Raw genomic sequence first — 25,227 nt, 5'->3', positions numbered from 1 at the left:
CAAGGGAACACTGCAGTAACAGTGCTTTAGAGTTTGAGAACCAGAGAATAAATACTTGGGGTTGTTGAGGGTGCTTGTACAGTCTCCAATGACTCCTGTCCTTCACAACAACTATTACTAAAGACTTTGACTCCAACAAAGAGAAGAACATTTCTCAAGTTAATGTATTACCCGTCTAGAGCCATGCCTGTTATTACCAAAATAAAGCCTTGGTTCCTTTGTGCTCATAATCCTGCATGGTGAACAGGACAGAGAGCCTGACATGCGCCCCCGTCTGTCGTGTTGGAATATTGGCGCGAATGTGTCGTCTTGTGTTCACGCCGTCGGTTTGTTGCATTGGAGAGCGAGTGAGTGGAGCAAATGTGCAAGGCAGGGAGAGGGAGGAGTGCGCAAATAGGCACAGCAGCAGCGGCAGCAGCGTCAATGCATCTGTGAGTCTTCGAATCCGCTGTCTTGACCTGCCAATCCTCAGTACGTTTCAGATTGAGATTTCACAGCGCGAGATCTCGCTATCAACCGACACACTTTCCGGAGCTCAGCGTTTATTCTTAGTTCGTCTGTAAGAGATTATTCTCACGGCCCATTCTATTTATCCCAGTTTCTTGAATATTTTATGGAAAATGGCGATCTGCGCTCAGTCCTACGGTATTTTCTGTATGTTCTCAATCCAAAGTATCCTCATCATTAGCGTCTCTTCGCCTGCAACGGGGAGCCTCCGCTTCCCCCAGCACTACACGTAAGTAGCCTACATTTAGGGAGATGGAAACGGGGTTACTGCTGAGAGCTCAGAACTGGGACGGGTTGCCCAAACGGTACGGTTTACTAAAAGGTGCGATAGTCGCGCGATGCTAACGGGCTCTGATGTTGAAACAGAAACGCAGTTACCGTCTCTGAATCATGCGTGAGCTACAGATATATCCGCGTGCACGAATGTTATTGTAGCAATGACAATTTAGCCATAGTCTAATCTACTGCTTCTGCCCTTCCAAATATAGTCGTTTCTGGGATGTTGTTTGCATGGGTAGGTGCATGGGTTACTAATGGCAAGGCACAGGTGCTCGTCATAATAACATGGGAGTTCAATTATTGATCATGGCTTGGGATTAGATAACATTTCTGCTCAATACAAATCACCTAGTAGTTTTATTTTCTTCGGTGTTCATAACGGATAGTCAAACATGCTACAATGTTGACAAAAGCATTCAGAAGTCGCATAGGTGATGGCGGAGCTACTTCGATCTAACCAAGTCACAATGCTAATCCTTTAAAAAACTAAATCAAAGTAGCCTAACTATCAAGCAATTCGACTGATTTTATTGCCATGCTACCGTTTAAAAAAAAAAGATTCAGTCAATTTAAAGCAGCAAAATTCCATGCCCCTCCGTAACGGAGGTAGCCTATAACTGGAGGGAAAGTGCCCGCGAGGATGTCCAAATCTTGCACTCCCGTTGCGCCATGGCACTGCACGCGCATTTCACCAGGTGGGTGTGAAGGAGAACGAACTCTTCAATTGAGTTTTACGAATATATAGGCATATATCTCTCTCCTCGACCCTAATAGCTTGAAAACATATGACCTAAATATTACAAAAATAAGTGTATGTATATGTCCTATTCATTTGAATGGATTTGACAGTTAGACTAATCATTCCATTGCAGTGTGTTCAGTATAAGCTATTCACCTTCGTGTGCATCAAGATTTAGCTAGTTTTTCTTGATTATATGCCATCAAATTCTGTAAATAAAACATTTCTTAATTGACAGTATTGTATTGTAGGCAGCAATAGGCTATGCAAGTCGGAACGAGAATAGGCACAACGATATGCATAAGGAAATCTGGCCTCAGCCGTAAAGGCCTATATCTTATTAATAAGCATTATAGGGCCCGTTATACCCAACGCTATTTGAAATGTTATTCTAACATTTATTGCATTAACTTATATATTGTTTTTCATTTTGTGGTTCAAACAATGTGTAGCCTAAAACATGCTTGGAACTTTTTCTGCGTCTCTTGTGTCAGTAAAGGTTGTCGGATTCTGGAGCCTCACTATTGCTTCAGGGATACCCCCCCCCCCCCCCCCAACAAGCAACAGGATTGTATATCTGAGCTAATGCTCCGATTCCGACCCCCTCCCCTCTCTCTAATTTGAGATCTGTTTTATAAATCATTATTTGATCTGAAAATATAGAATCTGATCCCTGAAATTAATATCAATATCTTACATAGGCCTAGTCATGTAGGGTATTAGAATATGATAAGGATGAATTTGGGAACTTTCCTCCTCGGAAAGCATCTATTCTGCTGCTCTAATCCACTACTCTATAATTCCGCATCTATTCCCTCCCCTTCCAATGCATCGTTTGTAAAATAAGAAAACAATGCTATGCGCTCTGGCTACACAATTACGCACAGGAGGACGTCATTTTAATAGACTAATAAAAACATGTATAATTCACAAGCTCATGCTTTAGGCTACACCGCTCTTAGTTGGTCATTAGTAGCCTATGACCTATTAGGCTACTGACTGTGTATATGGGCAATTGTTATCTGGCTAGCGAGCCCTCCTTTTGGAGCTGCGAGCCGTGTGGTGGACTGTTGCAGGATATATGACGGCGATTCTCACAGAGACAGCTGTGTGTTAAGATTTTCTCGATGTAACTGTTTTAGGCTATCCCGCCCAAATAAATCGAAACATTTACTAATCATTATTGTCTTGTATGAATAGACTAATAAGGCATGTGTATTAATATTGTTATAGACGCGATAGCCTAATTTCTGAACTCTACGCATAGGCTACATTTAATTTCTAGACCGAGTCGAACCATATTTACATTTTATAAGGCCGCTAGTTGTTTGGATAATAAATGAAGTTATTTTTAGAGACTATTAAGACTGTCAAGGTCAATCACAATTCGCTGCAGTTCTTACACAGACGTGCCAGGTAACTCGAAAAAAAATGATGTAAACTGGAACTAAAGTAGTGCTAATGAAAAGAGTCCTTGAGGTGAATATAGTGAACAACCTCGAAGAGAAATGTACAATGTGACATTGGATTAAGGCAATCCAGAGAAAAGTGTGACACCCCGGTGGAGGGGTGTTGTCGCTGGCGTGTGTGTGTGTGTGCTGAGCATCAGGTTATTGGCCAATTACAGTAGGCCTACTGTCCATTTGATGAAAAACAAATAATGTTGACGAAAACTCCTTATCGTTGGAGGTCGACTGGACTTTACACAATCATCTCGAGGTAAATTATGTACACTTTATCTTGCAATATTGTGCATAAAATTATATGCAATTTCACTAACATTTACTTTCATAAACGTATGAAAATAGTCCGAATATGGATGATTTTTCAATGTTTCACTTCACTAGAAATGACGTGGGTTTAGAGATCCATCGATTAAACGTTGTGATGGAGCTTGAACGAAGAGCTACAGGGTTGATAATCAACTCGTTTCATTTCGGCCTGAGATAGGCTCGGATGGCAGACCCAATGAATGTCCCAAACTCGCTGAACGATATTTGATGGAATTGTACACCTACCTTTGGACCTATTCATGCACATATTATGTAACCTAATTCATTATTCTAGGCTCATACAAATAGTGATATTTAAAATACACTTTTGGATTTAATACTAACAAGACCGTAAGTTATTTTTAGTAGGCTACTACATTGATATTGATTACTGCATTGTTGGGTTTAGAGCTTCCAAGAAATTAATTTCACAGTACTTCTTTTAAACTTTGAAATAAGAACCAACAGCCCAAATTAAGGTCAACATTGGCTTAGCTTAAACATGAGATAAATCAGCCTTAGCCTGAGAGTCAGTAGGTCAATCCAGCAATATTTACTGTGTAAAATGATAGTTCACCCCCAATGTTGTGTTTGTTTGTGTGTTTTAACGCAGTATGCATATGTATACAACTTGGTTGTGTCTGTCAATGTGCAAGTGTTTGTGTGTGTGTATCTGCATTTGTGTATAGGTGACTGTACACTAGTGAGGTTGTGTAAGGAGTGTGTCTAGCTTGGGGACAGAGGTATTGTCAGTAGCTGTTAGCATCAGTGCATTCTGCTCCAGTGTGGTCTCACTTTAAGCCTGTGTTCACTTCATTGCCAGGTGACCTTTTCATAGTCAGCGAGCTTTCTTCAGCAAACCTGCCTCGTGCCATCCTTTTAGAGGCAAGCCTCTTTTCCTCTCTTATTCTCTATATCCCCCTTATAAACACAGTCAAGACACATTATTCTATGTGGGTAACATTTGAACAAATGCTTTCTCTACACTCACAGAGGTCTATGTCTTATCTGATTCCTGTCAGTGGTCCTGGTTACAGATATGATGTACTGTTAACTATACTCAGTGGTTCCAGGTCTCTCTGTCACTTCTTGGCAGATTGGTATTGGTTAATAGATCTGTCTTTTCTTTCAAAATAATCTGACATTTAACGCTGACATTTATTTTTGTGGTATTATTAAGAGACAGATGACGGTGTTGTGCTGGTGATGTGAGTGTCGGGTGTGTCTGAAAGGAAAGGCTGCGTGGCTCAGAGTCGGCTGCTACCGTCTTGTCAAAACACAACCACAAAAACAAGGACAGAAGAAAGGGTACCGTTTCAAGTTTGTAGAATTTTCGGTTACTTTTCCTTAACATTTGTACATGACTTAGTTATTATTGTTATTATTATTATTATTCATTACTATTCTTTCCCCATGTATGTTAGTATAACTATTTCTCATTTCTATCTGAGTGATGCCTGGGTGGGTAGGGACTCCACTCTAAGTTGGTAACTCTTGCTGATCGAACAGCAGCTTGTGAACATCTTGATCCATTAAGTCATTTGCAGCCTTGGTGGAAGATATAAACTGATGAGCTCCAGACGTTTGATCTCTTAATTCCAGACTTGGCTCCATCCACTGAGAGCGCCTCCTGCTTATTGTGCACTTCTGTCAGAAGTGAAGCTTTTTTATTACAGCCCTGCTGCTGATCGAGGCCCAGCCAAAAGAACACACGCTCACGCTCCGTCCAACCAGAACCCCAGGGATGAGTGGCGGCTGGACGGGATGTTGATGAATAAAACTGACGTTAGGAGATGAAAAAAAGACAATGTGTCTATAGAAGGAAGGAGGGGAGTGATGGACGGAAAGACGGATAGATACAGACAAACACACACCCCACCCCACACACACACGCACACAAACATACACACATCACATGCAATTATATACATCGCTTGAGGTTTAACAAGGGAAGGGAACTGACTTTCTTAAGCCCTCCCCAACTCATAATATTTGTGATAAGCTTGTATATTAAAGGTACAGCTGTGTGTCTTTGTTCCCTCAGAATGATGCATTGGGCAGGCCGCATTGAGAAGGAGCTGGAGAAGACTCTGCAACTGGTCACTGGAGCCCAGCAGATGAAAGGGGTAAGTACTGGGAACTAAACATAATACCTGATCCCATGCATGACTGCAGTTAAACTGTCTGTCTTCTCTCTCTCTCTCTCTCTGTCTCTCTCTTCCTCTCTCTCTCTCTCTTTGAAGCTAGGCGTACTGTCGTATTGTTTGTGGGCCAAATGGAAGCGTAACACCAGCAGTGTGTCTATGTACTCTAGGGACGCCACGCATCTGGGCTCCTGTTTCTGTTCCTCTGTCATTGTGTGTGTGACACTAGAGCAGCAGATGGTTTGGCCGTGTTAGATTTACAGAGTCTCGTCATGTTTCTACACAGAGGCAGTGTGCATGTTCACTGTGCTTCCAGGTCTGGAAATGGACCTGGATCTGATGCTTCTTTATTGCTGTATGGCTGACTGTGATGATTCAGCCAGCCACAATAGCGTCTACGGCTGCGGTGATGGTAATCGTTGCCATGGTGAGGGGGATGGCCGTGGTGTTCATACGGTAGTGTAATTGACGATAGCGAGTGTAGGCGACAGTTGGTGACAGTGCTAGTTGTGGTTAAAGGGTTTAGGACAGTGTTTGGGCGGGCGGAGCAGTGATGATGGTTGTTGCCATGGCTGCGGTTAGCATGGGGATGTGTTGGTTGCTCTGGCAATGCAATTATTTGCGTTGTCTTCCAGAAAAACACAGCGTCACTATTTGGTCTGTCGCTATTTACTCACTGAAATACAGGCTTTGGCGTTCCTAGTTTGTGTCAATAGTTATTGAGTAGGAATGTGTGTGGATTTGCATAAGCAAGTACAGCACGTCAATTAAAAGTGTATTCAATTGTGTTTGCACTGTCAGAAAGATTGACATTGAGTGAATGCTGTGGGAATAGTTAGTTCATCTAATAGTCTGTTCCGGTGTATACTAGTAAGTGGGTTGGGCTGAGTGTGTGTGAGTATCATGGTTGAAAGGTGCGTTTGTGAGTATGTTAGCATAGTGTGTTTGTGAGTATGTTAGCATAGTGTGTTTGTGAGTATGTTAGCATAGTGCGTTTGTGTAGCCTAGGTTGTCCTAAGTGTGTGTGTGTGTTAGCCCAAAGGCTCCACTCTGTCTATTGACGTGCATGCATGTACAAGGGCGTGCTTTTTTGTCCAGAATCGTCGTTGCGTTCCACCCAGAGAGGAAGTCCGCCTTGTGTAGTGTAAATCCACTAGGGCTTGGGGAGCCAGAGTAGCTTACCAAGCAAGAGGGTCAGAGGCACTCTGACTGTAGCTAGCGACGCTATTTTGAACGTCCGGATCTGGTGTTATATGCCTTTTTTGTTTACTAATATAGCTAGCTAGCTACATGTCTGGCTAGTCTGGTGTTTTAAGCGTTACGGCGCTACTTTATAGACACAGAAGCAGAAGCAAGCATGTCTCTCTATGAGTTGTGATTTCGAGAGCTTGAACAGCAAGAGGTTGAACTGCTCTTACTACTCAGGAGGAGAAGAAGAAACAAACGACTGAGAAAAGGCAGAGTTCGTCCACTGAACACTACGAGAGGGGACGACGGAGAAGACATGTCTCTTGTCCAACCTATGCGAAGCCTTGACGAGGAAATACATTTTCAGTACTTTCGGATGTCGGTTTGCCAGATTTGACGACTTGCTTCAGCCGCTTGCCCCTCACATAAATCCCACGAGAGAACTCGCGAGTGGCAGCACACAGGAAAGTGTCGCTGCGAGTTATAAGCTAGGAATCTCAACAGTTTGTGCCATCATCACGGAAGTGTGCCAGGCTATCTGGCATGTCCTGGAGGAGGATTTTGTAGCTTTTTCCTCCATGGCAAAATAGGAAGAAATTGCCAGAGAGTTTGGGGGTCGTTGGAATTGTCTGAGTTGTGCAGGAACTGTCAACAGAAAACATATTCGGATCTAGTTCCGGCAAACTCGGGGAGCAAGTACTACAACTACAAGGGCTTTTTCTCAATGGACCTGATGGCAGTCTGCGATGCGAGGTACTGGTTCACCATGATCGACGTAGGCGCATTTGGGAGGGAGGGAGATGCAGCAATCTTCTCATGAAGCAAGTTCGGCTCCCAACTCATTGCAGGCCAGCTGCCAGTAACAAGGCCAGACTGCTTTCCGCGGTCCCAAACACCGAGCCCATATGTCTTCGAGGGATTTCCTCTGAGGGTAAACCTGACATGACCGTACCAAGGTAAGATACGCTAAATAGATATGACTATACTTATGATGTGAAAATGTTACCAATATAGATGTTGTAATTATACTGAACAAAAACTAGAAATGTAACCTGTAAAATGTTTCATGAGCTGAAATAAAAGATCCCAGAAATGGTTAATATGCACAAAAAGCTTACTTCTCTCAAATGATTTAGCACAAATTTGTTTACATCCCCGTTAGTGAGTATTTCTCCTTTGCCAAGATAATTCATCCACCTGACAGGTGTGGCATATCAAGAAGCTGATTAAACAGCATGATCATTACACAGGTGCACCTTGTGCTGGGGACAATAAAGGCTTCTCGAAAATGTGCAGTTTTGTCACACAACACAATGCGACAGATGTCTCAAGTTTTAAGGGAGCGTGCAATTGGCATGCTGACTTCAGGAATGACCAACAGAGCTGTTGCCAAATAATTGAATATTAATTTCTCTAACATAAGCCGCCTCCAACGTAATTCTAGAGAATTTGGCAGTACGTCCAATCAGCCTAACAACCGCAGACCACGTGTAACCACGCCAGCCCATTATTTCTGTCTGTAATAAAGCCCTTTTGTGGGGCCTGGCTCCCCATGGCTGTGCCCCTGCCCAATCATGTGAGATCCATATACTAGGGCCTAATGAATTTATTTAAATTGACTGATTTCCTTATATGAACTGTAACTCAGTAAAATCGTCAAAATTGTTGCATGTTGCGTTTATATTTTTGTTCAGTATATATGCTTAACATAAAAGTCATTGGCGTCCCAGTAAGCGGATGAGGGCCTATGTCCAAAGCATAGGCTACACAGTTGTTACAAATACACATTTGAAAGCCGTCATGTTCTTGTTCAATACTAATGGAAAACCCTTATTTTCTTTAAAGGTTCTTCTGACCTTGGTGACACCAATAAGATCTACAACTACCTCCACTCAAGAGCCAGAAGAATTTCAGAGGACTGCTTTGGGATCCGAGCTGCAAGATGGAGGATCCTGGGACGAGCCCTTGAAGTTGTCCCGGAGAAAGCTGAGACCATTGTGAAGGCCTGTGTGGCCCTCCGCAAAGACCTTTGCACCACTGACACTTCAGACACTGACTACACAGAGTCATCAACACGGTACATCCACCCCACATTTGTTGACCACTCCACACCCACTGTGGAACCGGCGTCCAGGAGAGTGGAGACAGGTGGTACAAGGGACACCAGCTTCCTGGACCCCAAGGGACATGTCAGCAGACAGGGCAACCAGAGTTGCTCTTGACATGCGCAACAACCTCAAGGACTACTTCCTCACACCAGCTGGACAAGTGTCTTTTCAGAATGCTGCTATCGCGCCCTACAATACAAGTTAACATGTTGTGTGTTTTGGAAAACGTGCGCACATACACTACATGACAAAAAGTATGTGGACACCTGCTTGTCGAAAATCTCATTTCAAAATCATGGGCATTAATATGGAGTTGGGCCCCCCTTTGCTGCTATAACAGCCTCCGCTCTTCTGGGAAGGCTTTCCACTACATTGCTGTGGGGACTTGCTTCCATTCAGCCACAAGAGCATTAGTGAGGTCGGGCACTGATGTTGGGCGATTAGGCCTGGCTCACAGTCAGGCCTAATCAGGGCTCTGTCAGGGTCAGGGCTCTGTGCAGGCCAGTCATGTTCTTCCACACCGGTATGGAACTTGCTTTGTGCATGGGTGTATTGTCATGCTGAAACTGGAAATGGCTTCCCCCAAACTCTTGCCCCAAAGATGGAAGCTAAGAATCGTCAAGAATGTCATTGTATGCTGTAGCGTTAAGATTTCTCTTCACTGGAACTAAAGGGCCTAGGCCAAACCATGATAAACAGCCCCATACCATTATTCCTCCTCCACCAAACTTTACAGTTGGCACTATGTATTGGGGCAGGTAGCGTTCGCCTAGCCGAGGTCGGACTGCCAGATGGTAAAGCGTGATTTGGAACTCGGTAGTAACCGAGGACAGACGATATTTATGTACTACGTGCTTCAGCACTTGGCTGTCCCATTCTGTGAGCTTGTATGGTCTACTACTTCGCGGCTGAGCCGTTGTTGCTCCTAGACGTTTCCACTTCACAACAACAGCACTTACAGTTGACCGGAGCAGCTCTAGCAGGGCAGAAATTTGACGAACTGACTTTTTGGAAAGGTAGCATCCTATGACGGTGACACGTTGAAAGTCACTGAGCTCTTCAGTAAGGCCATTCTACAGCCAATATTTGTCTATGGAGATTGCATGGCTGTGTGCTCGATTTTATACACCTGTCAGTAACGGGTGAGGCTGAAATAGCAGAATCTACTAATTTGAAGGGGTATCCACATACTTTTGTAGATATAGTGTATGTTCTCTTCCTCTGGTTGGTGACTGTTTATATGTCATATTTTGAGTTACTCACATGGTTGTGCTGTTTTTCTTATTCACACTTTACAAATCGCAAAGTCTACCATAATGACAGTCACTTCCTCCTTGCGTTGTTTTTGTTTGTCATGTATGTTTGACAAACCTAACCTTGTGTTATGTGTAGTGGCCTTTCAATGAATGGCTGTCCAGCTGTAGACTATGAGGCTAGACCCCCGAGTCATTTGCCCCATCAACATAACACAAGGTTGTACATGGTCATGTGTAGAGGCCTTTCAATGGAGACCTTCCTGCTATGGTGCATGGGTGAGAACAAGGCTAGACTCTCGAGACATTGACCTCACCTGCATAGCTCATGTACAAAGCACTACTGATTCAGAACAGTAATATTTTCTGCCAAAAGTACAAATAACCAGACAAAGATATTTGTAGACCTTTTAGATATTTATTTAGGATCGTACGAATAAATATCACAAGAGGAAAATAGTGCAATGAAAATTACAATGTAATACAAAGGTGAAAAGTGAAAGGGGAAATAAGAGGAAAAAACACAAAGTAAACAACAGTAAATTAATGAGAAAATAAGTCAATGTAAAAAAATCCATCACTCCCCCAGTAAATTACCCACCACCCTAACGTGTAAATAAGAAAAATGCACACACTGACAGTTTTTGGGGTGAGACGGAGGGCTCTGTCTCACTCGAGAGCGGACGGAGTGTACACACAGTACTGAACGATGGTCCTGTGAAAGTACATCGTCACGTTCCTGACAAACGGGAAACATTGATCAGGAGGAATAGACACCGTCCATGGTTACCATGACGTCGTAGACGGCCTTTGCTGAACACTTCTGCTGTTTCTGTAACTCCTGTTGCCGTTTCTGTAACTCATCCACCCGCTGCATAATGTCAGTGTCCAAAGGATCCTCAGCGGTCTTCCTCGTCCGGGCACTGGAGCTGGGTCGGGGAGATGTGGCGGAGGTTGACGGAGTTGCAGGGCAGAAAGCAAGGGTGTGCTTGGACAATGCATTGGGTGTTGGTGAGAAGGGCCGGGCGTTGGGGAGAGGGGCCGGGGAGATAATGAACCAGACCGGGGAGATGATGAACCAGACCGGGGAGATGATGAACCAGACCGGGGAGATGATGAACCAGACCGGGGAGATGATGAACCAGACCGGGGAGATGATGAACCAGACCGGGGAGATGATGAACCAGACCGGGGAGATGATGAACCAGACCGGGAAGATGATGAACCAGACCGGGGAGATGATGAACCAGACCGGGGAGATGATGAACCAGACCGGGGAGATGATGAACCAGACCGGGGAGATGATGAACCAGACCGGGGAGATGATGAACCAGACCGGGGAGATGATGAACCAGACCGGGGAGATGATGAACCAGACCGGGGAGATGATTAACCAGGCCTGGGAGATGATGAACCAGACCGGGGAGATGATGAACCAGACCGGGTAGATGATGAACCAGACCGGGGAGATGATGAACCAGACCGGGTAGATGATGAACCAGACCGGGTAGATGATGAACCAGACCGGGTAGATGATGAACCAGACCGGGTAGATGATGAACCAGACCGGGGAGATGATGAACCAGACCGGGTAGATGATTAACCAGGCCGGGGAGATGATGAACCAGACCGGGGAGATGATGAACCAGACCGGGTAGATGATTAACCAGGCCGGGGAGATGATGAACCAGGCCGGGTAGATGATGAACCAGACCGGGTAGATGATTAACCAGGCCGGGGAGATGATGAACCAGACCGGGTAGATGATGAACCAGACCGGGGAGATGATGAACCAGACCGGGGAGATGATGAACCAGACCGGGTAGATGATGAACCAGACCGGGGAGATGATGAACCAGACCGGGGAGATGATGAACCAGACCGGGGAGATGATGAACCAGACCGGGGAGATGATGAACCAGACCGGGGAGATGATGAACCAGACCGGGAAGATGATGAACCAGACCGGGGAGATGATGAACCAGACCGGGGAGATGATGAACCAGACCGGGGAGATGATGAACCAGACCGGGGAGATGATGAACCAGACCGGGGAGATGATGAACCAGACCGGGGAGATGATGAACCAGACCGGGGAGATGATGAACCAGACCGGGGAGATGATTAACCAGGCCTGGGAGATGATGAACCAGACCGGGGAGATGATGAACCAGACCGGGTAGATGATGAACCAGACCGGGGAGATGATGAACCAGACCGGGTAGATGATGAACCAGACCGGGTAGATGATGAACCAGACCGGGTAGATGATGAACCAGACCGGGTAGATGATGAACCAGACCGGGGAGATGATGAACCAGACCGGGTAGATGATTAACCAGGCCGGGGAGATGATGAACCAGACCGGGGAGATGATGAACCAGACCGGGTAGATGATTAACCAGGCCGGGGAGATGATGAACCAGGCCGGGTAGATGATGAACCAGACCGGGTAGATGATTAACCAGGCCGGGGAGATGATGAACCAGACCGGGTAGATGATGAACCAGACCGGGGAGATGATGAACCAGACCGGGGAGATGATGAACCAGACCGGGTAGATGATTAACCAGGCCGGGGAGATGATGAACCAGACCGGGTAGATGATGAACCAGACCGGGGAGATGATGAACCAGACCGGGGAGATGATGAACCAGACCGGGGAGATGATTAACCAGACCGGGTAGATGATTAACCAGGCCGGGGAGATGATGAACCAGACCGGGTAGATGATGAACCAGACCGGGGAGATGATGAACCAGACCGGGTAGATGATGAACCAGACCGGGGAGATGATGAACCAGACCGGGGAGATGATTAACCAGGCCGGGGAGATGATTAACCAGGCCAGGGAGATGATGAACCAGACCGGGTAGATGATGAACCAGACCGGGGAGATGATGAACCAGACCGGGTAGATGATGAACCAGACCGGGGAGATGATGAACCAGACCGGGGAGATGATTAACCAGGCCGGGGAGATGATGAACCAGACCGGGGAGATGATTAACCAGGCCAGGGAGATGATGCACCAGACCGGGGAGATGATTAACCAGACCAGGGAGATGATGCACCAGACCGGGGAGATGATGAACCAGACCAGGGAGATGATGAACCAGACCGGGGAGATGATGAACCAGACCGGGGAGATGATGAACCAGACCGGGGAGATGATGCACCAGACCAGGGAGATGATGAACCAGACCGGGGAGATGATGAACCAGACCAGGGAGATGATGAACCAGACCAGGGAGATGATGCACCAGGCCGGGGAGATGATGCACCAGACCAGGGAGATGATGCACCAGACCAGGGAGATGATGCACCAGACCAGGGAGATGATGCACCAGACCAGGGAGATGATGCACCAGGCCAGGGAGATGATGCACCAGACCGGGGAGATGATGCACCAGACCAGGGAGATGATGCACCAGGCCGGGGAGATGATGCACCAGACCGGGGAGATGATGCACCAGACCAGGGAGATGATGCACCAGACCGGGGAGATGATGCACCAGACCAGGGAGATGATGCACCAGACCAGGGAGATGATGCACCAGGCCGGGGAGATGATGAACCAGACCGGGGAGATGATGAACCAGACCGGGGAGATGATGAACCAGACCGGGGAGATGATGCACCAGACCGGGGAGATGATGAACCAGACCGGGGAGATGATGAACCAGACCGGGTAGATGATGAACCAGACCGGGGAGATGATGAACCAGACCGGGGAGATGATTAACCAGACCAGGGAGATGATGCACCAGACCAGGGAGATGATGCACCAGACCAGGGAGATGATGCACCAGACCAGGGAGATGATGCACCAGACCGGGGAGATGATGCACCAGACCGGGGAGATGATGCACCAGACCGGGGAGATGATGCACCAGACCGGGGAGATGATGCACCAGACCGGGGAGATGATGCACCAGACCGGGGAGATGATGCACCAGGCCGGGGAGATGATGCACCAGACCGGGTAGATGATTAACCAGGCCGGGGAGATGATGCACCAGGCCAGGGAGATGATGCACCAGACCAGGGAGATGATGCACCAGACCAGGGAGATGATGAACCAAGGGGCGGTGAACCACCTGTAGATGGGCCGTCGGGGCTCAGCTCTGTCTCTGGGCTCTCCAAAACACCACCCCCCTCCAACACCTACAAGCAGATGGCGAATACATTAGAATTCAAGCAAATCTGAAAACATCTCCATGGGCTCCTTTGAGTTAAAACACTTACTCAAAACAACTGATTTCATAAACATCTCAATTTGATTAGCACACACACACACCACAGTGTCTGTTTTTCAGATGGTTGAACTAGCCCTGCTAATCAGTATAATAACACAGACACAGAATATTTCCCACTCACAATTTCTCCCGTCCAGAAAAGAGCTGATTTCACAAGTTCTAACTAGGTCTGCTAAACATACGATTACAAGCGCACACACTGTACAAAAGGACTCGGCTGCATGACAAGAGTACATACCATATCTGACATATTGGTGTCTGCCTGAACATGTTTCACGTAAACACAAAGCCAATCCAGGTTTTGGACAGTTGTAGTGGCAGCAGCCCTCTTCCTCGTCTCCTTCACCTTTTTCAGATGGAAAACATACCGGTCCCGAATCTTTTTCCATGTTTTTTTATGTCAGTATCGGTGTTTGAATTTCATGAAATTTCCCTCCAGCTGTTGTCTTTTGCGTCCTTGTTCGAAATACAACTGCATCAAAGGATTGTAGAGGTTCTTGTATTGTCTCACCAGATCGCAAGACGCTGCTCAAAACTGAACAGCGATATAGACATGTAGCAAATCGCGAAAGGAAATCGCAAAAAATTCACCTTGCAAGTAGAATAGCAAATAGTTTATACCAGAAGTACTGGAAAATATGTGATGTACCCACAGGAGCGGACTTCCGTTGCAAAACTCACTCAATACTGCCCCCTCAGTCTTGGAAAGGAATGATCTGTCGGGGCTCAATTTCCGGGTAAAAAAAACAGTGTCGAATGACAGAGTGTATTACAAGGAGCCACTCCTTTTGTGACGGTAAATGACATTGCAACACTGCGTAATACTCCGTACCCTCCGTCTCCGTAGTGTCTGGATTGGCCTTAAAGCCTTGATCACACTCATTGAGCAAAATGGTGCAAAATGGTCCGCAGCATCATCTGGATATGTTTGCTTACATGTATTCACCACACAGAAACCACTGCAACTGCCTCTGCAGTGCAATGCTGCAAGGCAAACGCAGCGTTTCATTGTGAATGAATGTACTTCTGGTGTACTGAAATGCAATGACGCTGTCGGTGTGAACGAGGCGTAAGTAGTGTGTGCATTCGCGGCAGTGATTTGGTGTGAAAGAACATTTATCACGGCCCCAAACAGGAGTCGTCACAGGGTGTGTTAAATGGCCCAGCATGCCTAGAAAAGCCATTTTCTAAATGGATGCCTCTCTCTATACGTGTGTCTGATAGAAATCTTCCCAGGGCTATGCCGGCTGGTAACAAGATTGTCTCCCTTCGCGCCCCCTTCCTCTTCATGCGCAGTTTATTTTCAGAGTAAAAAAAAAAAAGTCTGCAAATTATTTTTGGGTTTGTCTTACGCTGAGAGAGTGAAGGGAGGAAGTTGAATTTAATGTGGTGTATTCTGTTCCTCTTGGTTGAAATTTTCATGCCCGAGAGATTGTGGGTATTTAGTGAGAGAGAACGGGTAGAGAGGATGTGCTTGTTGAGAGAGAGAAGAAGCAGGGGAGATATTGGCGGTTTTGAAAGAATAGGTGGAGGTTTAGAAAGAAGGGGTAGACTGATGAATGAGAGAGAGGGACGTTGTTTTTACAACAGGAGTGTCACGCCCTGACCTTAGAGAGCTTTTTTATGTCTCTATTTGGTTTGGTCAGGGTGTGCTTTGGGGTGGGCATTCTGTGTTTTGTTTTCTATGATTTTGTGTTTCTATGTTTTGGCCGGGTATGGTTCTCAATCAGGGACAGCTGTCTATCGTTGTCTCTGATTGGGAACCATACTTAGGTAGTCCTTTTTCCCTCCTTTCAGTGTGGGTAGTTGTCTTTGTTTGTGGCACTATAGCCCTTAAGCGGTCGTTTTGTATGGTTTATTGTTTTTGTTGGCATCATTTTTAAATAAAGGGAAAATGTACGCCTACCACGCTGCACCTTGGTCTTCTTCCAGCATCGGCCGTGACAAGGAGGGTATTTGACAGCAAGACAGATATTTGGAGAATGTGGGCATATTTATTGAGACAGAATTGGTAATGTATGTGACAAGGAGGGTATTTGACAGCAAGACAGATATTTGGAGAATGTGGGCATATTTATTGAGACAGAATTGGTAATGTATGATTTGGGAGTGAGAAGAGAGAGAGAGAGAACATCTAATGAGGAAGGATGGATCTATCCTGTTTCTTTTCCTCATTATAATCCTCAGTGCTGTGTTTGGGATCTGTTCTGAGAGAGGCCGCTGTGCTGTGGTGGACACTGGCATTCCTTTCATATCCTCAAAGCTTAGTCAGACCTGTTTGATAAGCATACAGTAGGATTACACCCACACACTGTCATCATGGGCTGGAGTACAGTAACTCTAGAGTTTATTGGAAACACACACACACACACACACACACACACACACACACACACACACACACACACACACACACAGAGGTATGGCCATTTGTTCACCCCCTCTTTTAGAGAGCCTTTAAATGCTAAAGTACTGTAACATATGTTGGGCTCTTAATTCATTTCAATGAGGAGGGCCTAATCAGCATGAATAATTCAGCCTCATACACTTGAAGGCTCCTTAACCCCAAGCACTGGCACGGTACCAATACTATACCACATACTGTACTGTGCCTCTCTACCGCCCTCCCTCTTCTTCTCCCCTCTCTCCATCCTTCAGTCTTGACATACTGTCTCTCTACCTCCCTACCTCCTCTATTTTCTCTCTCCTCCTCTCTCCGTTCCCCTGTCCTCCTCCTCCCTCCTCTCTCAGTTCCTCTGTCCTCCTCCCTCCTCCTCTCTCCATTCCTCTGTCCTCCTCCCTCCTCCTCTCTCCGTTCCTCTGTCCTCCTCTCTCCGTTCCTCTGTACTCCTCCCTCCTCCTCTCTCCGTTCCCCTGTCCTCCTCCCTCCTCCTCTCTCCGTTCCTCTGTCCTCCTCCCTCCTCCTCTCTCCGTTCCTCTGTCCTCCTCCCTCCTCCTCTCTCCGTTCCTCTGTCCTCCTCCCTCCTCCTCTCTCCGTTCCCCTGTCCTCCTCACTCCTCCTCTCTCCGTTCCCCTGTCCTCCTCCTCTCTCCGTTCCTCTGTCCTCCTCCCTCCTCCTCTCTCCGTTCCCCTGTCCTCCTCCTCACTCCTCTCTCCATTCCTCTGTCCTCCTCCCTCCTCCTCTCTCCGTTCCTCTGTCCTCCTCCCTCCTCCTCTCTCCGTTCCTCTGTCCTCCTCTCTCCGTTCCCCTGTCCTCCTCCCTCCTCCTCTCTCCGTTCCTCTGTCCTCCTCCTTCCTCCTCTCTCCGTTCCCCTGTACTCCTCCCGCCTCCTCTCTCCGTTCCCCTGTCCTCCTCCTCCCTCCTCTCTCCGTTCCTCTGTCCTCCTCCCTCCTCCTCTCTCCGTTCCTCTGTCCTCCTCCCTCCTCCTCTCTCCGTTCCTCTGTCCTCCTCTCTCCTCCTCTCTCCGTTCCCCTGTCCTCCTCCCTCCTCCTCTCTCCGTTCCTCTGTCCTCCTCCTTCCTCCTCTCTCCGTTCCCCTGTACTCCTCCCTCCTCCTCTCTCCGTTCCCCTCTCCTCCTCCCTCCTCCTCTCTTCCCCATGGTTAGGGACTGAAGCCTGGGAGTGGCAGACTGGGCTGATCCCAAAGTCTCTCCTCCTAGTCTGTGTCTGTGAGGCTGCAAGACTGAGCTCCAGTATCAAGCCCAGGGGACTGTGTGTGGGAAGACCGCGATTAGAGAGAAGTCCAATTAAAACACTTTAGATTCACAGATCCTTTGACCAAAAAGAGCTGGACACAAATACATAGCGGATTCATTGAATTATGGCATATTTCCTCACATGCTCTGTGTGAGTGTGTGTGGTCAGTGGTGCTGGATCAGTCAGTTCTGAGACCCCATGCTGTGCTGCAGGTTTATCTGGGCCTAACACAGACTTCATTGCCTCTAGTCAAGCCAGTTTCTATGTGTGTGTCTGTGTTCCTGCCGTTTCTGAGTTTGTCTGTGAAGGATGATTGTGCTGCGAATTTCTTCAGTTTAAGTGTTATGTTAACGTCCTTGTGAATGGTGATTGCCAATTTCAATTGTGCTTTTGCCTCCCCAAAACATTTGCTTCCATGCCTGAAACAGCAGCCTGTTCTGTAGGTGGAGGCTCATGTCGACCCCCCATAAATAGAGGTATCTATAAAGTGCTGGAGGATTACTCACTATCGCTCACTATCGCACTTTCCAATAATCTGTCTCAAATGCCCAATGCCATACAAGACACCATCCCATCCACTCACTTTAATAGCCCCCTCCCCTCTTTCTAAAGCTGACCTTAGCTGAAGTCACGGACACACACTAACGCACAAACACAGTGCTGTGCTGTTTCATCAGCGTGCGTTGGTGATGATGTAACTGCTGCTCAATGTAATTGGTTCCTTGATTTAATAGCTCTTACTCCTGAAGACAATTTACAGGAAAAGCTGAGTCTTCCTCCCCACCATGAGCAATTACCGTTAAAGGAAGGAGCGAGAGAGATCCCCCCCCCCCCTCCGCCTCACAACACAACAGCAGCTCATTCATTATCTGGCCTTTAGAAACAGCAGGGGCTATTTTTGCTTAACGTTTTGTCACTATCCCTCCCTCCTTTCCTCTCTCTCTCTATCTCTCTCTCTCACTCTCTCTTTATCTCTCTCTCTCCCTCTCTTTATCTCTCTCCCCTCTTTAGCTCTCTCTTCTCTCTCTCTTTCTCTCTCTCCATCTCTGTATCTCTCTCTCCATCTCTTTATCTTTCTCTCCCTCTCTTTAGCTCTCTCTTCTCTCTCTCTTTCTCTCTCTCCATCTCTTTATCTCTCTCTCTCCATCTCTTTATCTTTCTCTCCCTCTCTTTAGCTCTCTCTCTTCTCTCTCTCTTTCTCTCTCTCCCTCTCTTTATCTTTCTCCCCTCTTTATCTCTCTCTCTCTGTATCTCTCCCTCTCTTTCTCTCTCTCTCTGTTACGTCTGTAAAATGATAGTCTAGAAACTAAAGCTTTGTCTTCCTCTCAAGCTTCCATGTCTTCTCCCTGGACCTCCTCATTGTCCAGCTCTTGAACATCAGACTCTGAGACCTTATCTTCACTGTCACTTTCATACCTTGTTGAGGATGGCTCGTTGTCAGGCTCAAAAAGCCTAAAATCTGCCCGGATGGACACCAATTTTTCAACCCTTGTATTGGTCAGCCTGTTGCGTGCTTTGGTCTGTGTGTTCCCAAACAAGGACCAGTTGCGCTCTGAGGTGGCTGATGTTGGTGGGATTTGGAGGATGATGGAGGCAACAGGGGAAAGAGCCTCAGGTCCACAAAGTCCCTTCCACCAGGAGACTGATGAGATATGTTGGCACGACTGCCATATTGCATCTCCATCCCAAAGCCCTTGCTTGGAAGTAGACTTTGCCAGACTGCCAAGAACCTTGCCCTCATCCAGGCCAAGGTGGCGAGACAAAAAGAGCAATCGGGGGAGAATCAGGGAGGTGACCAAGAATCTGATGGTCATTCTTACAGAGCTCCAGAGTTCCTCTGTGGCGATGGGAGAATCTTCCAGAAGGACAACCATCTCTGCAGCATTCCACCAATCTGGCCTTTATGATAGAGTGGCAAGACAGAAGCCACTCCTCAGTAAAAGGCACATTCCTGCCCGCTTGGAGTGTGCCAAAAGGCACCTAAAGGACTCTCAGACCATGAGAAACAATATTCTCTGATCTGATGAATCCAAGATTGAGCTCTTTGGCCTGAATGCCAAGCGTCACGTCTGGAGGAAACCTTGCACCATCCCTACGGTGAAGCATGGTGGTGGCAGCATCATGCTGTGGGGATGTTTTTCAGCGGCAGGAACTGGGAGACTAGTCAGGATCGAGGCAAAGATGAACGGAGCAAAGTACAGAGAGATCCTTGATGAAAACCTGCTCCAGAGTGAAGGTTTACCTTCCAACAGGATATTGACCCTAAGCACACAGCCAAGACAACACAGGAGTGGCTTTGGGAAAAGTCTCTGAATGTCCTTGAGTGGCCCAGCCAGAGCCCAGACTTGAAGCCGATCGAACATCTCTGGAGTGACCTGAATATAGCTGTGCAGCAACGCTGCCCATCCAACCTGACAGAGCTTGAGAGGATCTGCAGAGAAGAATGGGAGAAACTCCCCAAATAAAGGTGTTCCAAGCTTGTAGCATCATACCCAAGAAGACTCAAGGCTGTAATCGCTACCAAAGGTGTGTCAACAAAGTACTGACTAAAAGGTCTGAATACTTATGTAAATGTCATATTATATATTTTTTTATAAGTGTCCCAAAAATACTACAAACCTGTTTTTGCTTTGTCATTATGGGGTATTGTCTGTAGATTGATGAGGGGAAAAAACTATGTTATCAATTTTAGAATAAGGCTGTAATGTAACAAAATGTGTAAAAAGTCACTGACTTAACACATGCTTCGTTTGTAAATTGTGAGTGTTGGAGTGTACTTCTGGCTATCCGTAAATTTAAAAAACAAGAAAATGGTGCTGTCTGGTTTGCTTAATATAAGGAATTATACTTTGATTTATACTTATACTTTTGATACTTAAGTATATTTTAGAAATTAGATTTACTTTTAATACTTAAGTATATTGAAAACCAAATACTTTTAGACTTTTACTCAAGTAGTATGTTACTCTGTGACACTTTTATTTGAGTCATTTTCTTTAACGTATCTTTACTTTTACTCAAGTATGAAATTGGTACTTTTTCTACCACTGGCAGTAGGATTAGCTCACATTGTCATGTGTACATGTTTGTGCCATGTGATTGTAGGCTACATTAATGTTCAAGGGTTCAAGTATCTTAAAGTGGGTTGGCATTATAATGTATTGTCAGTGATATTTTACAGTAAGCTTTCATATGTGTAGTGTACTGTATGTTGTACACTGTTGGTAGTATAGTTAAATTCATGTGTGTGCATCTGTGTTATAATTTTGAGTGTGTAATCTTTAAGTACTGTGTGTGTGTGTGTGTGTGTGTGTGTGTGTGTGTGTGTGTGTGTGTGTGTGTGTGTGTGTGTGTGTGTGTGTGTGATGTCCAGACCACCAGGCTCATTTCACACACAGACAGACATCAAAGGCAGTCTAAATTAACCCTGCGTGTCGGGCAACTCTGCACGCCATCCACAATTTCACATCACTGCAGCTCCACATTGCCCAAACTCACAGGCCCCATTCATATTGAAATGAACTGATGGAGTATTGCCCTGCTCCGAATCGCTGTCCTTCGGTGAGAGAGAAACACTTCAAAAGAAGTATATATTCAGGACCTGTTTGCCGTGGCTCGGTTACATTGCAGGTAAAGTGCAGGTATCGTGTGTCTCTGTGAAAGTGCAGGTATTGTGTGTCTCTGTGAAAGTGCAGGTATCGCGTGTCTCTGTGGAAGTGCAGGTATCGTGTGTCTCTGTGAAAGTGCAGGTATCGTGTGTCTCGGTGAAAGTGCAGGTATCGTGTGTCTCTGTGAAAGTGCAGGAATCGTGTGTCTCTGTGAAAGTGCAGGTCTCGCGTGTCTCTGTGAAAGTACAGGTATCGTGTGTCTCGGTGAAAAGTGCAGGTATCGTGTGTCTCTGTGAAAGTGCAGGTATCGTGTGTCTCGGTGAAAGTGCAGGTATCGTGTGTCTCGGTGAAAGTGCAGGTATCGAGTGTCTCTGTGAAAGTGCAGGTATCGTGTGTCTCTGTGAAAAGTGCAGGTATCGTGTGTCTCGGTGAAAAGTGCAGGTATCGTGTGTCTCTGTGAAAGTGCAGGTATCGTGTGTCTCTGTGAAAGTGCAGGTATCGTGTGTCTCGGTGAAAAGTGCAGGTATCGTGTGTCTCGGTGAAAGTGCAGGTATCGTGTGTCTCTGTGAAAGTGCAGGTATCGTGTGTCTCTGTGAAAGTACAGGTATAGTGTGTCTCGGTGAAAGTGCAGGTATCGAGTGTCTCTGTGAAAGTGCAGGTATCGTGTGTCTCTGTGAAAGTGCAGGTATCGTGTGTCTCGGTGAAAAGTGCAGGTATTGTGTGTCTCGGTGAAAGTGCAGGTATCGAGTGTCTCTGTGAAAGTGCAGGTATCGTGTGTCTCTGTGAAAGTGCAGGTATTTTTTGTGTCATTTCTTACATTATTTGCTCAGAACGTTTCTTGCATTATTACCTACAGCCGAAAATTACTTTTGGATATTACATTGAACAAAAATATATATGCAACATGCGGCAATTTCACTTCTTATAAGGAAATCAGTTCATTTAAATCAATACATGAGGCCCTAATCTAGGGATTTCACATGACTGGGAATACAGATGTGCATCTGTTGGTCACAGATACCTTAAACAACAGTAGGGGCCGTGGATCAGAAAACCAGTCAGTATCTGGTGTGACCATCTTTTGTCTCATGCAGCACAACACATCTCCTTCACATAGAGTTGATCAGGATGTTGACTGAGGCCTATGGGATGTTGTCCCACTCCTCTTCAATGGCCGTGCGAAGTTGCTGGATATTGGCGGGAACTGGAACATACTCGCCATACTGTCATACTCGTCGATCCAGAGCATCCCAAACATACTCAATGGGTGACATGTCTGGTGAGTATGCAGGCCATGGAAGAACTGGGACAATTTCAGCTTCCAGGAATTGTGTACAGATCCTTACGACATGGGGCCGTGCATTATCATGCTGAAACATTAGGTGAGGGTGGCAGATGAATGAGATGACAATGGGCCTCAGGATCTTGTCACGGTATCTCTGCATTCAAATTGCCATCGATAAAATGCAATTGTGTTCGTTGTCCGTAGCTTATGCCTGCCCATACCAGGGGCGGCAGGTAGCCTAGTGGTTAGAGCGTTGGACTAGTTACCGGAAGGCTGCTAGATCGACTCCCCACGGTGAAAGTCTGTTGTTCTGCGCCTGAACAAGGCAGTTAACCCACTGTTCCTATGCTGTTGTTGTAAATAAGAATTTGTTCATAACTGACTTGACTAGTTAAATAAAGGTGGAGGTCCTGGGCTGGTGTGGTTACATGTGGTCAGTTGTGATGCCAGTTGGATGTACAGTACTGCCAAATTCTACTAAATGTAAAAATATATATATATTAAAAAAAATAGTTTTTAAATTCTACTAAATGACGTTGGAGGCCATGTTGCGTTTATGATTTTGATTCTATGACTCCAAGTATCGATAAAAAAAATATATACAGAACATAGTTAGGTAGTTAATGTTAGCTAGCGCTAGTCGTCTGTACCTGCAACAAATGTCTCCTTCTCTAGCTTGTTCTCCATCTTCTTTTGAATGATGAGCCAAAACGTTTTTTTTGCACTTTTTTCCATGACTGATCAAAACTCGTTTTCTCATGGCTCTCTCTTGTTGCTCTGCAGCAGACATGGTGAGCAGTATGTTCGGAACATCGAATAGCAATACATCTAGAATTGTGAGATTTGTGAGAATGGCAATATATATCGTATCGACACCTAAGTACCATGATAATATCATATTGTGATGTCCCTGGCAATTCCCAGCCCTAGTGTTTACCTTCTTTTACTTCCTATCCGTCTGCTTCACATTTTCACCTCATCTTGGCAACCTCATTTAATTTCATACCGTCCTTATTGATCTGGGCAACTTCAATTCCCCCCGGAGGAGTTATTCTGCTGCGTGAGGAAAGTGATAACGTAGATGAGGGTGGTGTTATTATGATGAAGATGATGGTGATGATTGTGATGATTATAAGGATGTACCGTAATGGTTTTAATGTTGACCGTTGCAGTCCTAGAAGGAGGGGAGGAGTTCGGTTCTCTATCTGTGTGAGGAATGAGGAGTAGCCATATAGGCCAACTGTAGGATGTATTGTCTTCTTTCGTTTGCATCCTACTGACTTTACTCTTCCATGACAGCTATTCGGTAAACACATTTATTTTTCATTCGTCTAGCTTCTCCTCTCGCCGACTTCCTCTCTTTCTGTTTCCTCTATTAGTAATACCAGGAAACTTTTGTTCATGTGTCTGTATTGCTATATTGCTTACACACACACACACGCACACGCACACACACACGCACACGCACACGCACATGCGCGCACACATACAGCAGACAGCAAACAGTCTTAGATTCATTTACACATTACAAAGCTGATCGGATAGGGCAGGGGATAAACTGTACAGTCTTTCAATGTAATCTCGCTTAATCTTGAGGAATTGCCTTTTTAGAACTGACCATCTCACAATGATATCCTTTCTTAGTGTTAGTGTCAGGCTCAGGGAGAGGGTCTTGTTGTTTCTTACCACGTTAGTTACATAAAACCAGAGACCATCTCAACCTGTGTTGTTTAGAGGAAAAGGCTGTTTGGTGGAAAAGGCAGTTCAGAGGAAAAGGCTGTTTAGAAGAAAAGGCTGTTTAGAGGAAAAGGCTGTTTAGAGGAAAAGGCTGTTTGGTGGAAAAGGCTGTTTGGTGGAAAAGGCTGTTTGGTGGAAAAGGCTGTTTAGAGGAAAAGGTTGTTTAGAGGAAAAGGCTGTTTAGAGGAAAAGGCTGTTTAGAGGAAAAGGCTGTTTAGAGGAAAAGGCTGTTTAGAGGAAAAGGCTGTTTAGAGGAAAAGGTTGTTTAGAGGAAAAGGCTGTTTAGAGGAAAAGGCTGTTTAGAGGAAAAGGCTGTTTAGAGGAAAAGGTTGTTTAGAGGAAAAGGCTGTTTAGAGGAAAAGGCTGTTTAGAGGAAAAGGTTGTTTAGAGGAAAAGGCTGTTTGGTGGAAAAGGCTGTTTGGTGGAAAAGGCTGTTTAGAGGAAAAAGCTGTTTGGTGGAAAAGGCTGTTTAGAGGAAAAGGCTGTTTAGAGGAAAAGGCTGTTTGGTGGAAAAGGCTGTTTGGTGGAAAAGGCTGTTTAGTGGAAAAGGCTGTTTAGAGGAAAAGGCTGTTTGGTGGAAAAGGCTGTTTGGTGGAAAAGGCTGTTTAGTGGAAAAGGCTGTTTAGAGGAAAAGGCTAAATGTGCGCCATGCTTTAGGGCTGTAGCCGATGTGCCATGTGACTGGGAACAT

The 25,227-nt window shown here is 45.9% G+C and overlaps 1 protein-coding gene across 4 annotated transcripts in view; it reads left to right on the top strand.

Annotated features, from left to right (window-relative positions):
• Positions 1–341: 341 nt before the first annotated feature.
• LOC139535486 (voltage-dependent calcium channel subunit alpha-2/delta-2-like) overlaps positions 342–25,227 on the top strand; it is a 228,217-nt gene continuing 203,331 nt past the window's right edge. For all 4 annotated transcript variants that reach the window (XM_071334921.1, XM_071334920.1, XM_071334922.1 and 1 more), the window contains exons 1-2: positions 342–736; positions 5,342–5,423. In XM_071334921.1, the coding sequence (XP_071191022.1) occupies positions 621–736; positions 5,342–5,423 (198 nt within the window). In that variant the 5' untranslated portion in view covers positions 342–620. The remainder of the gene's footprint in view (positions 737–5,341; positions 5,424–25,227) is intronic.

The sequence above is a fragment of the Salvelinus alpinus genome, chromosome 12 (assembly GCF_045679555.1).
Source record: "Salvelinus alpinus chromosome 12, SLU_Salpinus.1, whole genome shotgun sequence".
NCBI classification, from domain to species: Eukaryota; Metazoa; Chordata; class Actinopteri; order Salmoniformes; family Salmonidae; genus Salvelinus; species Salvelinus alpinus.
The sequence above is the reverse complement of the archived record's forward strand: the minus strand, read 5'-3'. Positions and strand labels throughout refer to the sequence as shown.